This window comes from Schistocerca gregaria, chromosome 3, assembly GCF_023897955.1.
Source record: "Schistocerca gregaria isolate iqSchGreg1 chromosome 3, iqSchGreg1.2, whole genome shotgun sequence".
NCBI classification, from domain to species: Eukaryota; Metazoa; Arthropoda; class Insecta; order Orthoptera; family Acrididae; genus Schistocerca; species Schistocerca gregaria.
In genome coordinates, this window is record NC_064922.1 from 841,845,181 (window position 1) to 841,858,262 (window position 13,082).

The 13,082-nt window shown below is 39.3% G+C and overlaps 1 protein-coding gene across 2 annotated transcripts in view; it reads right to left on the minus strand.

Annotated features, from left to right (window-relative positions):
- The window catches only part of LOC126354727 (alanine--glyoxylate aminotransferase 2, mitochondrial-like), a 197,789-nt gene that overhangs the window by 62,758 nt on the left and 121,949 nt on the right, over positions 1-13,082 (minus strand). For both annotated transcript variants that reach the window (XM_050004584.1, XM_050004583.1), the window contains exons 5-7: positions 12,021-12,209; positions 10,053-10,250; positions 8,996-9,088 (exon numbers count right to left, since the gene is read on the minus strand). In XM_050004584.1, coding sequence (XP_049860541.1) covers positions 8,996-9,088; positions 10,053-10,250; positions 12,021-12,209 — 480 coding nt within the window. The remainder of the gene's footprint in view (positions 1-8,995; positions 9,089-10,052; positions 10,251-12,020; positions 12,210-13,082) is intronic.

The window sequence follows — 13,082 nt, forward strand, 5'->3', positions numbered from 1 at the left end:
TCTGTGGCTAAGCCATGTCTGTGCATTATGCTTTCTTTCAGGAGCACTAGTTCTGGAAGGTACGCAGGAGAGCTAAAGTGTGGAAGGTAGAACACGAGGTACTGGCAGAAGTAAAGCTGCGAGGACGGGGCGTGAGTCGTGCTTGGGTAGCTCAGTTGGTACAGCACTTGCCCATGAAAGACAAAGGTCCCAAATCTGAGTCTCGGTCCAGTACACAGTTTTAATCGGCCAGGAAGTTTCATATCAGCACACACTCTGCTGCAGAGTGAAAATCTCATTCTGGAAACATAACTCAGGCTGTAGTTAAGCCATGTCTCTGCAATATCCTTTCTTTCACGAGCACTAGTTCTGCAAGGTTCGCTGGAGAGCTTCTGTGAAGTTTGGAAGGTAGAACATGAGGTACTGCCAGAAGTAAAGCTGGGAGGATGGGGTGTGAGTCGTGCTTGGGTATCTCAGTTGGTAGAGCACTTGCCTGTGAAAGGCAACGGTCCCAAGTTCGAGTCTTGGTCCGGCACAGTTTTGATCTGCCAGGAAGTTTCAGTGCTTATTCTGCTTACTATCGCATTGCAGCTGATTGAAATGATCCACCTTCAAATTACATACAGTGATTCACAACTGCAGGATCTGCATGGTGTCTTTTATTTCACAGGAACGGTCACCATGCTTTCTATTTGAAAGAAAATATTTCAAAAGCCATCAGAAATATTTCAAAAGTCATCAGAAAATAAGGAAATCCTGTTTGGGATCAGTAGTTTTAAAAGTAAGGAAGAATACTTTCAAAAACTTTATGAAAGACAGGATGAAACAAATCCACATGATGATATAGATGGAGACAAAAAAATATTTATTCATTCAAGAAATCATGTTCATATTATGGGATACAAGTTACAGCAATACAAAGCTGAAGGAGCATAAACCTTTTTGTTAGAAATTTCTAAATATACATGTACTTTAAAGGACAGAATATACATAAATTTACAATACAACAGCTTTTAAGCAGCAATCTCCATTTTAAAATACAAATTGGACATGACAATTATTATTATTTAACCACCCTTGGTTAATACAGTTTGGACAAAACTGAGTAAAATCCTCCCCCTAAGAGTTTTTATTATTTTGACTGAACAAGGTAATTTATTATAGAATATGCTGCCTATGTGCCTCACACTGTCGTGGCATTTGCCCAGTCTCTGATCTGCCAGATAAATGTTACCATCACCATAGGTATGATGATCACGCACATCATTATTTGTTTTAAAGAGCAGGAGATTCTTATTTATTGTTAAGAGGTATATGCATTAGACAGGTAATATTGCCTGTTCTTTAAAGATTAGTTTGGTAGGTGCGTGTAATCAAATCATGATCTTGTCACTTTGTTTTGGCATAATAAATATTTGGTTGTGTATTGACCTCCAGAAAGGAATGCCGTATGAAATGACTGAGTCAACTAGTGCAAAGTACACAGTTTTATTGGTAGTCAAGCCATACCTTTGACAGAGAAGTCACGCAGAGCCATAGCAGAGGTTACTCAGTTTACATAGTTGTTCACCTCTGTACAATATTGTCCATCCAGAGCCCCAGAAATTTAGTCTCATTAATCTATTTGACAACTTTCTTGTCTAGAATTAGTGATTTTGTATATGTTGTATGGATCTCTGATGGACATAATACTGTGAGCTGTTTTTCCATATCAAATAAAGAGGTTGTATTCATATAGCTTTTCACAGCTGTCATCTGCTGTGGAAAAATGTTAAAAGATAGGAGGTCTATATCATTGAAGAGTAACACAGGAATTGTTGACGGTAGGTATTCTGGGAGGTCATTAATAAAGAGAAGGATGAGGTTGAGGCCTAGTGTTGAGCCCTGTGGGACTCTTGATGTGATTGGCATTATATCTGAACAGGTTGTTCTTCCATCAAGTGTTGTTATTTCTACCAGCTGCCATCTGTTTGAGAGATATGACTGAAATCATTCATTACAGATTCCTCTTATACTATAAACATCAAATTTACATAGGAGTTGTGTGTGACTGACTAGATCAGACACCTTTGTCAGAGCACCAAAAAGTTCAGAAGCATACCGCTTTTCATTAAATACATACATTGTCTGGTCAGTAAATGAAAAGATAATCCCATTGTTTTATGAAAGCCAGACAGTTGTGCTCTTAGTGTGGAGTTATTCTCATAAAAGGATACTACTCAAGTATATACAATTTGTTTGTATTATTTTGGACACAGATGGGAAGAGGGATATAAGTCTGTAGTTGCTGACCTCACACTTGTCCCCTTTCTTGTTTGATGGAACTATCTTGGAGGTTTTCAGTGGCTGAGGGAAAATACCAGTACCCTTGGGGGTAGTTGATTATGTTGCAGAGTAGTTGTATTGTTTCAGTAGCATCATGTTTTATTACAAAGTTAAGTAAACTGTCAAGGACAGAAAGAGGGAATTTTTCATATTTCTAATAATTGTTAGAACCTCCTCCAAAGTTGCAGGTATTAGAAAAACTGATTTGTCAGATCTTTTACTGTATGGAGGGTGACCAATTGAAAGACTGCTAGAAATTCCAGAAATCTGTTTATTGAATGTATCACAAACATTATTGTTTGATGTCTGTTATTTGTTGGCCGTTGTATTGAAGAGATTGTGGTGTTTCCTGTTTGACATCAGTTTGTAAAGTTTTTCTGACAATATCCCACATGGCTTTACATTTATTATTAGAATCATTTATATAGGCTTTATTTGCTAGTTGTTTTGCTTTATATATTACTTTAAAAAGAAGCTTCTTGTATAATTTAAAATAACTATGGAAATTTGGATAATCTGTTTTTATAATTTGGTCAAAGAGGAAATAGAAAAGTTGAGGATAGTGTGAAAATATGAAAAGATTTGTGATGATTGGACAAAGGTAAGTATTATACCTAGCTTTAATAAGAGTAACTAGGTGCTCTGTGAGAGTTACAGAGGAATAGCATTAGTTTGCAACTGCATGAAGATACAAAAAGATAATTTTATAAAAAGTCAGGAATAAGACAGAACCATAATTAAGAACAACAAGGATTTCGACCTAGAAGATCAGCTATAGAAGGTATATTTACAGCCAGCCAGATTGTAGAAAAGAAATAGGAATCTGGGAAAGACACTGTAGTATTCATAGATACAAAGAGATTATGACAGTGTTAGAAGAAAAGAAATATGGCAAGATCTGAATAGGCTGGAATTGTCAAAAGGAATGTAACTGAGAACCAGAAAAAAATTGAAAAATGCTATAAAAGATGTTATGTTATAAAAGATAAAAGAACACAAAATGGTTTATAATTGACAGATAGGTTCAGCAAGGAAGTTCGCTCTCATCAGTGTTTTCTAATAAAGTCATGGACGACATCATACATGCCAACAGCAGATGATATGAAGATCATAGTATATGTAGACAATATTAAAATCATAGTATATGCAGACAGTGTCATTATTTCTGATGAAAATGAGCAGAAATTGAAAGAACTACTAAATACCTGGCATTGAGTAACTGAAGAAGCAGGCATGGAAATAAGCTTAACAAAAAGTTAAGTAATTAAAATCTACAGAAAAATGGAAAAAATTAAGTAAGTAATTTTCAGTGGAATAGCAATTAAGAAAGTAGATGTTTGCATGTATTTGGAAAGTAAATTAATGAAGAAAGGACACATCAAGGAAGAAATTTCAGAGAGAATAGAAAATCATTCAAAATTTTATTATTGTGTACTGGACATAATTAGAAATTGGAAAATACCAGCCAAAGTACAGTTCATGATACACAAGTCATATTATATGCATGTTTTGACCTATGGATCAGAATGTTGGACCTGGAGAAAGAAAGATCTGAGTAAAACACAAGAAACAGAGTTGCACTTTCTGTGAAGGATCCTGGGTAAGACAAGAAGGGACAGAATAAGGAATGCAGATGAAGTTCCTAAAAGAAACTATGCAGGGTAAAAGGGTTAAGTGGTTTGGCCGCATTGAAAGAATTCCCATGAAGAACCCTAGTATGGAAAGAATCTTGACAAAGACTAATTGGAAGACAACAATGGAAAAGTCATGTGAAGGATTATGTGAACCGAAGAGGACTGCAAAGGTAAGTATGGGAGGAGATGCTAAATGATAGACTGTGGGAGAAAATACAGGCTTGAAAGAGGCTCTGTGAATGACATAAGACCATCTGAATAATTTAAAGAAGTTGGAGTATTCATTACATTTGTGGTAGAGTCAGTGAAATATTTTAGATTTGTGAGCCACAGTGCCCCTGTAACATAGAAATAGCACGTAAAATGAACCCCTATCAAAGAGAAATTTTGTTACATGTATTTATTAGTGATATAAATATCCCCCCCCCCCCCCTCCCCTCTTAATTGAGAGTACCCACAGCCCCCTCTTAACGGAGAGTACAGAATGAGATTATGGACATTGTAAATTTTGCTCTGGGGAAGGAACCCATATGTTCTGCTTACTTAAATAGACTGGGCTTGCCATGAATAAACCAGGTAGTAAAGATGTCTACTTTGTCAGTGTACCCAATCACTAACCTCAAAGTATTAGAAATCCTCAAAATCCCGGCATTGGAATGACTCCTTACCCTCTCCCTTAAAACCCACATCCTTTCATCTTTTCTTTTCCTTCTCTCTTTCCTGACGAAGCAGCCGCTGGTTGCGAAAGCTCGAAATTCTGAGTGTGTGTTTGTGTGTTTTATTTATTGTGCCTATCTACCCGCTTAGTAAGTCTTGGAATCTTTGTTTTTAATATATTTTTCCCATGTGGAAGTTTCTTTCTATTTTATTTACATCATCATTAATTTGAACCCAACAATTACGTTTGTTATTGTCTCTGTTGCATTTCGAAATCTTCTCTATCATCTTACTTTCTCTTTTTGTTTGTACAAGTAGTTTCACTTTGTATTCATCTTCCCTTTTTCCGTAATCTACCATACATTTTATCCTGCCTAATTATACTCAATAATACGTAGTTTACTTCCAAAACATAACCTAAAAATTTTTAACGCTTTCAACATAACCGCTGCTATAAAATCCACTGTTCCAAGTTTACATACATTTCGTGTAAACTCGTGAATACTATTTCACAGCTTCAGTTCCTTTCACCCATTAAACAACCATCTCAGCTATTTCCAACAACTTTTGTTTTATTTCCATTCCCGTTTTTCCCACATAACCGATCATTTTTTAGCAGCTTCCCACAGGTTTATTTCTTCATCAAACAGTTGTTAGCCTCATTCTCCTAACCTGGCAGTACACAACCAGTCCTTTGAATACATTTACACACATTTTTTTTCGAGAATTTTTTCGATAAATTTTTTCGGGAAATTTTTTTCGAAATTTTCCTGATTTCCCCAACCTTTAACGTGTTTCGGAGACAACACAACTACCTAACCTTTGCACCCATTGTTGTTCACCAACCTAAGTTCAGCACAGGATCAACATAGCTCATCTCAAACCAACACTTTTTCGACTTCTTTCACACCTTTATCTCTCCCTATATATATTTCTATTTATTTTCACTTTAACCTCATATTACCCTTTCCACCTTCTAATACCATGTCAACCTCACAACATCCCTACAACGACCCCATTAAATTTTATTTACATTCCCTCCGCAAACATGCCTTCACCCTAGCCAGATTACGCTCCCATATTTTATTTACTCAGGCTTGTCTGACATTTGGCATTACCCCCAAAGCCCTCACACTTAAAGTTCCCATCTCTGGCTGCAATCCTTCTTTCCATCAGTCCTTATACTAGTTCCAAACTGCACAATCCATAAGCCTCACCCGCCTAATCCTTCACCTATACATCGACTCGGCCAATGAACACACCCGTCAACTCCTATCCCAAATCAAAGTCCTCAATCTTTCCTCTCCCACATCCACACCGGCTGTTCATAGCATCCTCCTACAGGCCAACCGCAAATTAGAACAGCATTCCACCCTCCACCTCAAAAACTATCCATTCTCCTGGTTTCCCACCTCCGGAAAGGCAACTCACTCACCCTCCACAACCTTTCCCACAAACCTCAACCTCCTCTCATTGCACACAGACCCAGTCTCTCCCATCTACTCAATCTCCCACTTCCAGCTCCACTCCCCCCAACACCTCAAAATTCTAGTCAACACAATGTGGAACCACAACACCCCAATTCAGTAGTTAACCTTTCCTCCAAACCTCTCTCCCAATCCGAAACCTCTGTCCTATCCAAAGGCCTCACCTTCAGCCCCACTCCCAGGTTCAAACAAACTGCCCTTGTCAAAGATTTACTGTCCTACACTCGTAGTCTCTGCTGGAAATATCACTTTGCCACGAAGAAAAATAATCCTGATCCCACTCCTAATGATCCAACTCCCCAAGACACTATCCAAATTGAACCCTGCCTGGAACAGTTCCGTCCTCCATCACAGCGGGACCAACCTCCTCTTCCTCAAAATCACACTCTCCAAACCTTCCAGGAATTTCTCACTTCCAGCCTTGCCTCTCAATCTTTGTTGAAAAACTTTAATCCTACTCCCAACATCACCACAGCCGAAGTCCAGGCTATCCGTGATCTGAAAGCTGACCGATCCATCATCATTCTTCCGGCTGACAAGGGTTCCATGACCGTGGTACTTGATCGTCGGGAGTATGTGGCTGAGGGACTGCGTCAGCTTTCAGACAACTCTACATACAAAGTTTGCCAAGGTAATCCCATTCCTGATGTCCAGGCGGAGCTTCAAGGAATCCTCCGAACCTTAGGCCCCCTACAAAACCTTTCACCTGACTCCATCAAACTCCTGACCCCACCGACACCTCGCACTCCTACCTTCTACCTACTTCCTAAAATTCACAAACCCAAACATCCTGGCTGCCCCATTGTAGCTGGTTACCAAGCCCCCACAGAACGTATCTCTGCCTACATAGATCAACACCTTCAACCCATTACATGCAGTCTCCCATCCTTCATCAAAGACACCAACCACTTTCTCGAACGCCTGAAATCCGTACCCAGTCTGTTACCCCTGGAAACCATCCTTGTAACCATTGATGCCACTTCCCTATACACAAATATCCCGTACGTCCAGGGCCTCGCTGCAATGGAGCACTTCCTTTCACGCCAATCACCTGCCACCCTACCTAAAACCTCTTTCCTCGTCACCTTAGCCAGCTTCACCCTGACCCACAACTTCTTCACTTTTGAAGGCCAGACATACCAACAATTAAAGGGAACAGCCATGGGTACCAGTATGGCCCCCTCGTATGCCAACCTATTTATGGGTCGCTTAGAGGAAGCCTTCTTGGTTACCCAAGCCTGCCAACCCAAAGTCTGGTACAGATTTATTGATGACATCTTCATGATCTGGACTCACAGTGAAGAACAACTCCAGAAATTCCTCTCCAATGTCAACTCCTTTGGTTACATCAGATTCACCTGGTCCTACTCCAAATCCCATGACACTTTCCTTGACGTTGACCTCCATCTGTCCAATGGCCAGCTTCACACATCCGTCCACATCAATCCCACCAACCAGCAACATTACCTCCATTATGGCAGCTGCCACCCATTCCATATCAAACGGTCCCTTTCCTACAGCCTAGGCCTTCATGGCAAACGAAACTGCTCCAGTCCTGAATCCCTGGACCATTACACTAACAACCTGAAAATAGCTTTCGCATCCCGCAACTACCCTCCCGACCTGGTACAGAAGCAGATAACCAGAGCCACTTCCTCATCCCCTCAAACCCAGAAACTCTCACAGAAGAACCCCAAAAGTGCCCCACTTGTGACAGGATACTTCCTGGGACTGGATCAGACTCTGAATGTGGCTCTCCAGCAGGGATACGACTTCCTAAAATCCTGCCCCGAAATGAGATCCATCCTTCATGAAATCCTCCCCACTCCACCAAGAGTGTCTTTCCGCTGTCCACCTAACCTTCGTAACCTCTTGGTTCATCCCTATGAAATCCCCAAACCACCTTCCCTACCCTCTGGCTCCTACCCTTGCAACTGCCCCTGGTGTAAAACCTGTCCTGTGCACCCTCCCACCACCACCTACTCCAATCCTGTAACCCAGAAGGTGTACACGATCAAAGGCAGAGCCATGTGTGAAAGCACCCACGTGATTTACCAACTGACCTGCCTACACTGTGACGCTTTCTATGTGAGAATGACCAGCAACAATCTGTCCATTCGCATGAATGGACACAGGCAGACAGTGTTTGTTGGTAATGGGGATCACCCTGTTGCTAAACATGCCTTGGTGCACGGCCAGCACATCTTGGCACAGTGTTCCACCGTCCGAGTTATCTGGATACATCCCACCAACACCAACCTATCCGAACTCCGGAGATGGGAACTTGCCCTTCAATATATCCTCTCTTCTCGTTATCCACCAGGCCTCAATCTCCGCTAATTTCAAGTTGCCGCCACTCATACCTCACCTGTCATTCAACATCATCTTTGCCTCCACACTTCCGCCTCGATTTACATCTCTGCCCATACTCTTTACCTTTAAATATGTCTGCTTGTGTCTGTGCATGTATGGATGGATATGTGTGTGTGTGTGTGTGTGTGTGTGTGTGTGTGTGTGTGTGTGTGTGCGCGCGAGTATATACCTATCCTTTTTTCCCCCTAAGGTAAGTCTTTCCGCTCCCGGGATTGGAATGACTCCTTACCCTCTCCCTTAAAACCCACATCCTTTCATCTTTCCTTTTCCTTCCCTCTTTCCTGACAAAGCAGCCGCCGGTTGCGAAAGCTCGAAATTCTGTGTGTGTGTTTGTGTGTTTTATTTATTGTGCCTATCTACCGGTGCTTTCCCGCTTGGTAAGTCTTGGAATCTTTGTTTTTAATATATCAAAAAATATTAACATTGAGAAGACAGATTCTCAGTCCCACAGCCAAATCAAGATATATATTCTGTAAGCTGGTCTTTTAAAAGTAAAATGATCATTGTTCAGCATACATATTTTTTAAAATTTAAACTTACCTCGTCTGACACACAGAGGCCTCCACTGTCTTTTATTATCTTGAATGCCTTTTTAAGATAGTCTTTTGGATATTGGACTGTTCCACCAACTCCCTGAAATTTAGTATTTCTGTTATGCACAGTCCAGAAACCTGTTTTAATTAGTTATTGGTGCTATTGACAGTAAACATATTACTGTAGAGAATCACTTCTATTCTGTTTCAAAATCAACAGTACAACTATATCTGTTAACACCAGTAAACTACTTTTACATAATTCATCTTCTTCAAATGCCCTTCATACAACCTGTCTTCTCCAAATATCAAAGGGAATGTTGTACATGCCAATAGTAATCACTATAAATATGCTCTTACAAATAAAAATGAGAGAAGACAATAGTTCAACTGTGAATGATTAATGGATGGTGCATAGCCAGATGTAATAGAACATAAAGTTGCACTAGAGAGCTGAGTACCTTGAAGGAATCAGATGGTGAACGATGGGAGAGGAAGGAGACAGAGCAAGAAACTGAAAAGGAAATAGATGACTATGGAGACAAGCAGAGGTTCTGGCAATGGGTTTGCTGAATGAATGGATGTGCAGGAGAGTAGTTGGTGCTTGTTCTGGACCTACGAAAGAGATGTAGATCAACATCCTGGAAAGTTGTTCATTGTGTTAAAGAGGATCAGGTGAAGTGGGTTTGTGCATAGATGTTGAGGTTATGGAGAGAAAAACAGAGGTTCTTTTTGCTGTGGGTCCATATCATGAAGATACCATCAGTGGATCTGAACCAGATAAGGGGTTTAAGTTGTTTCTTGGATATGAAAGATTTTTATAGGTGACTTACAAATGTAATAATTCATTATGTATCAGATTTTGAATGGCCAGTAGGATTAGAAAGAAGATAGAGGGTTTCTGCCATGCACCGTACAGTGGCTTGCGGAGTATGTATGTGTGTACTCCTGCTGCTTCTTGGTGAGTAGATTTTTTTTATCCATCCAATTACATTATATGGAGTATCTATGCTGATATAGATGTATATTTCAGAAACACATACTTGTGCAAGGTGAATACAGACCTGTATGGATTCAGCAAAAAAGCCAGCAACTCTCTTCTTGTGAACAGAGGTTTGAAGAATTTCTTCCAGCTGATCAATGTATCTGCTTGATGCCTCACAGCATGATGGGCTGCAATTGCATTTGCGTACTGTCTGTACGGGTGAATCTCTACAATATTTTCCACCCCATACTCCTCGGAACACATCTGGATTCATTGTCTAGGATGAAAACAACATCACAATGAATAGTGTTGTGATAGTGAATTTATAATAATTTTTTGAAGTGCAGGCAAGGAGTGAAATGGGTCTATTATCAGAAGTAGTTTGCCTAGCTCTAGTTTTATAGATACACGTTACTACAGCACATTTAAATCTGTCAGGAAATGTACCCTGAGTCACTGATTGACTACACAGATAGCTTACAATAGTCTTATCAAGTCAGCACAAGTATTTAATACTGTGATAGAAATGTCATGAATGAGTCATCATTTACCATTTTCTGAAACAACACTTTTCTTGTATTATGCTTACCTAGCTGGAAAGATCACACTACAGTTAACATTTGGCCATCATAATCAGTTAAACTGTTGACTATAAATTTTTTGTATAAATTACTGAACACTGAAGGTAGCTGTATCTAAAAACGAATTATCAGTGGGTATTGCTCTGTGCCCTTCAATGCTCACTGGGAATTTTACTGTGGATAATAATCTAAGGCTTGTAGTCAACAACATTTTATTGTGCTCAGTCACAATTATTCAACATAAAATCAATACTGACATCTTCACAAACAATGATTCTCCAGTCAAGTAACCATTGCCTTATCAAAACTAGCTCTAGGTGCTTTATGAGGATGAATCCCAAGCTATATTTCAGTACTTCAGCTTTTTTTAAAGTTGATGTATTGTGCACAGTCAGCACCAGTGATACAGCAAAAATCCATAGAGTTCACATACCTTCATTCCTTGATGTCACAGGGATAATATTTTGAGGTAGCTCAGTTGAATAAGAAAAATATTCTTACTAAAAATGTGAGCCATTTGAGTTATATGTGGCATTAATTGTCAAATTCCATGTGGGCTTTTGCTTAAAAAGCCACAGTTTCTTACAATGATGTCACAGTACACCTACTGGCTGATTAAGTGATAATCTTTATTCAATGTGCCTCAGACAATAATGTGTCTTGCAATTTTTTAGTCACTAAATGGCATTGAAAAGTTTGAAAAACTGCCTCATGACTTTTCCCAAATCATTCCAGGCAAATGTTTGGATGGTTTTTTGTAATGGGTTATGGCCAACACCTTCCCCATTCACTTTCAGTTAAGTAAATTATAATGCTTTATAGTCACTGTTATTAGTAGTATCATTTTTTATCTATCCTTTACTTTCATAAAAAATATTTGATTAATTGATTTGAATAAGTTTTAATAATTTTATAACATATTGTTCTAAAACATAATGCCATTGACACAAAGCACCATAGGAGTAAAAATCAAGTAATTAAAGCCAGGAGGATGGTGGGAATCAAGCGCTAAGGTTTCTATATCTTGTTTGGCTGTTGTTCCATTTGCAAAAAATGTAAGTCCTAACAGTAGTTTACAGGATGTAGATGATCCAAAGCCTGCGTTTATTTAAATCTTGACAAATCAAAAGTACCGATTATTTTTAAAAGCTGTTTTAACAATCAAAATAACAAAGTTGATTTTACTTTAAGATTATGGCAATTTATGTCAGCTGCTGGTTGTGACCCACGAAACTCTTTCATTCCAACTGTCTTGTCTTCAGCTCCTGTCTTGCCAAGTCAGCAGAGCCAAGAACATGTCTGAAGGTGTCCAATGTAGCTTCAGATGAATCCGGAAGATTTGCCAGTAGCTAAGCCATCTGCTCATGAAAGCCTTCATTGTATGAACTCATTGTGTGGAAACACAGACATTATAATCTTAACTATTTAAAGATAATGATTTCAAAACTAAATGCATAATGACTTACATGATAAACACCGGATCCAGTTGGTACATCAGGCTTCCAGACAGAAATTCCAACTAAACCTGCTGTATATGGACTCATACCATGGTACGCATTTCGCAGAGCAATTATGTCATAGTTCTTCGTATATGATCTGCAGAGCAGCATGGCAAGATCATTGGCTTCAGAGCCACTGTTCACAAAATACACAACCTGGAAGTGACAGCAAATAATGTATAAATTCCATTGTCCATGACCTGAAGTATAACAGGAGTTAGTAAAAAAAACATTAAAATGGATATCTCTAAAAACAAAATATCTGTTGCCAGCTCTTTATTGTTGATTTCCCACGTACTTATTATCTTTGTATGACTTATTGTAGTGGCCATGTTTTCTAGTACACTCCTGGTTAGTCTCATTCTCATGTCCCTTTTAACAGATAAATGAGCCTCTCTCTTGTTTACCCTGTGTCTGTTGCCACTTCATTAGTAGTATTGTTTTCTGTCTAGTCCACCACATTTTTTTTTATATTTTTTTCCCCTCAAGACAAGTTTTGGTATTCGTGTTTTTCCCATTGTGGTTTTCATTTCATCTTGTGTAGCCATCTTGATTTTTATTTGTCTCTCCAGAACTTGGTTTTGCTTGCTTACACTTCACATACTGACCATCTTTCTATAGTGTTGGATGGTTATAATTCTGCCCCCTCCCCCCTTCCTCCACCACCTGACGACACCCCTCCCAACTCCTTCTGCTCCACTCCCTCTCTCACAGTTTTTCTCCTAAAAGAAAATTCATGCAACAGTGTGAGCAATGTGCTCATATCAGCTAAAAAAAAGCTTCATTAAATGAGCAGAATGAAACTGGGAAAAACCTGTATCTCACAACACAGTAAAAATAAATATTTATTTTGGTGCCCATAATAGTGATAATGTCAAGATATCAGAGATATACCCATGAAGACAACTGCCCTTATAACAGAGCACCTTTTTCAGACACCCAGCAGAGAGCGTCATACACAAGGTGCCATGTCAATTTCCTGCTCAGCACTCAAGGCTCTACATGGTGAACTATTGTCAGCTTGCCTTC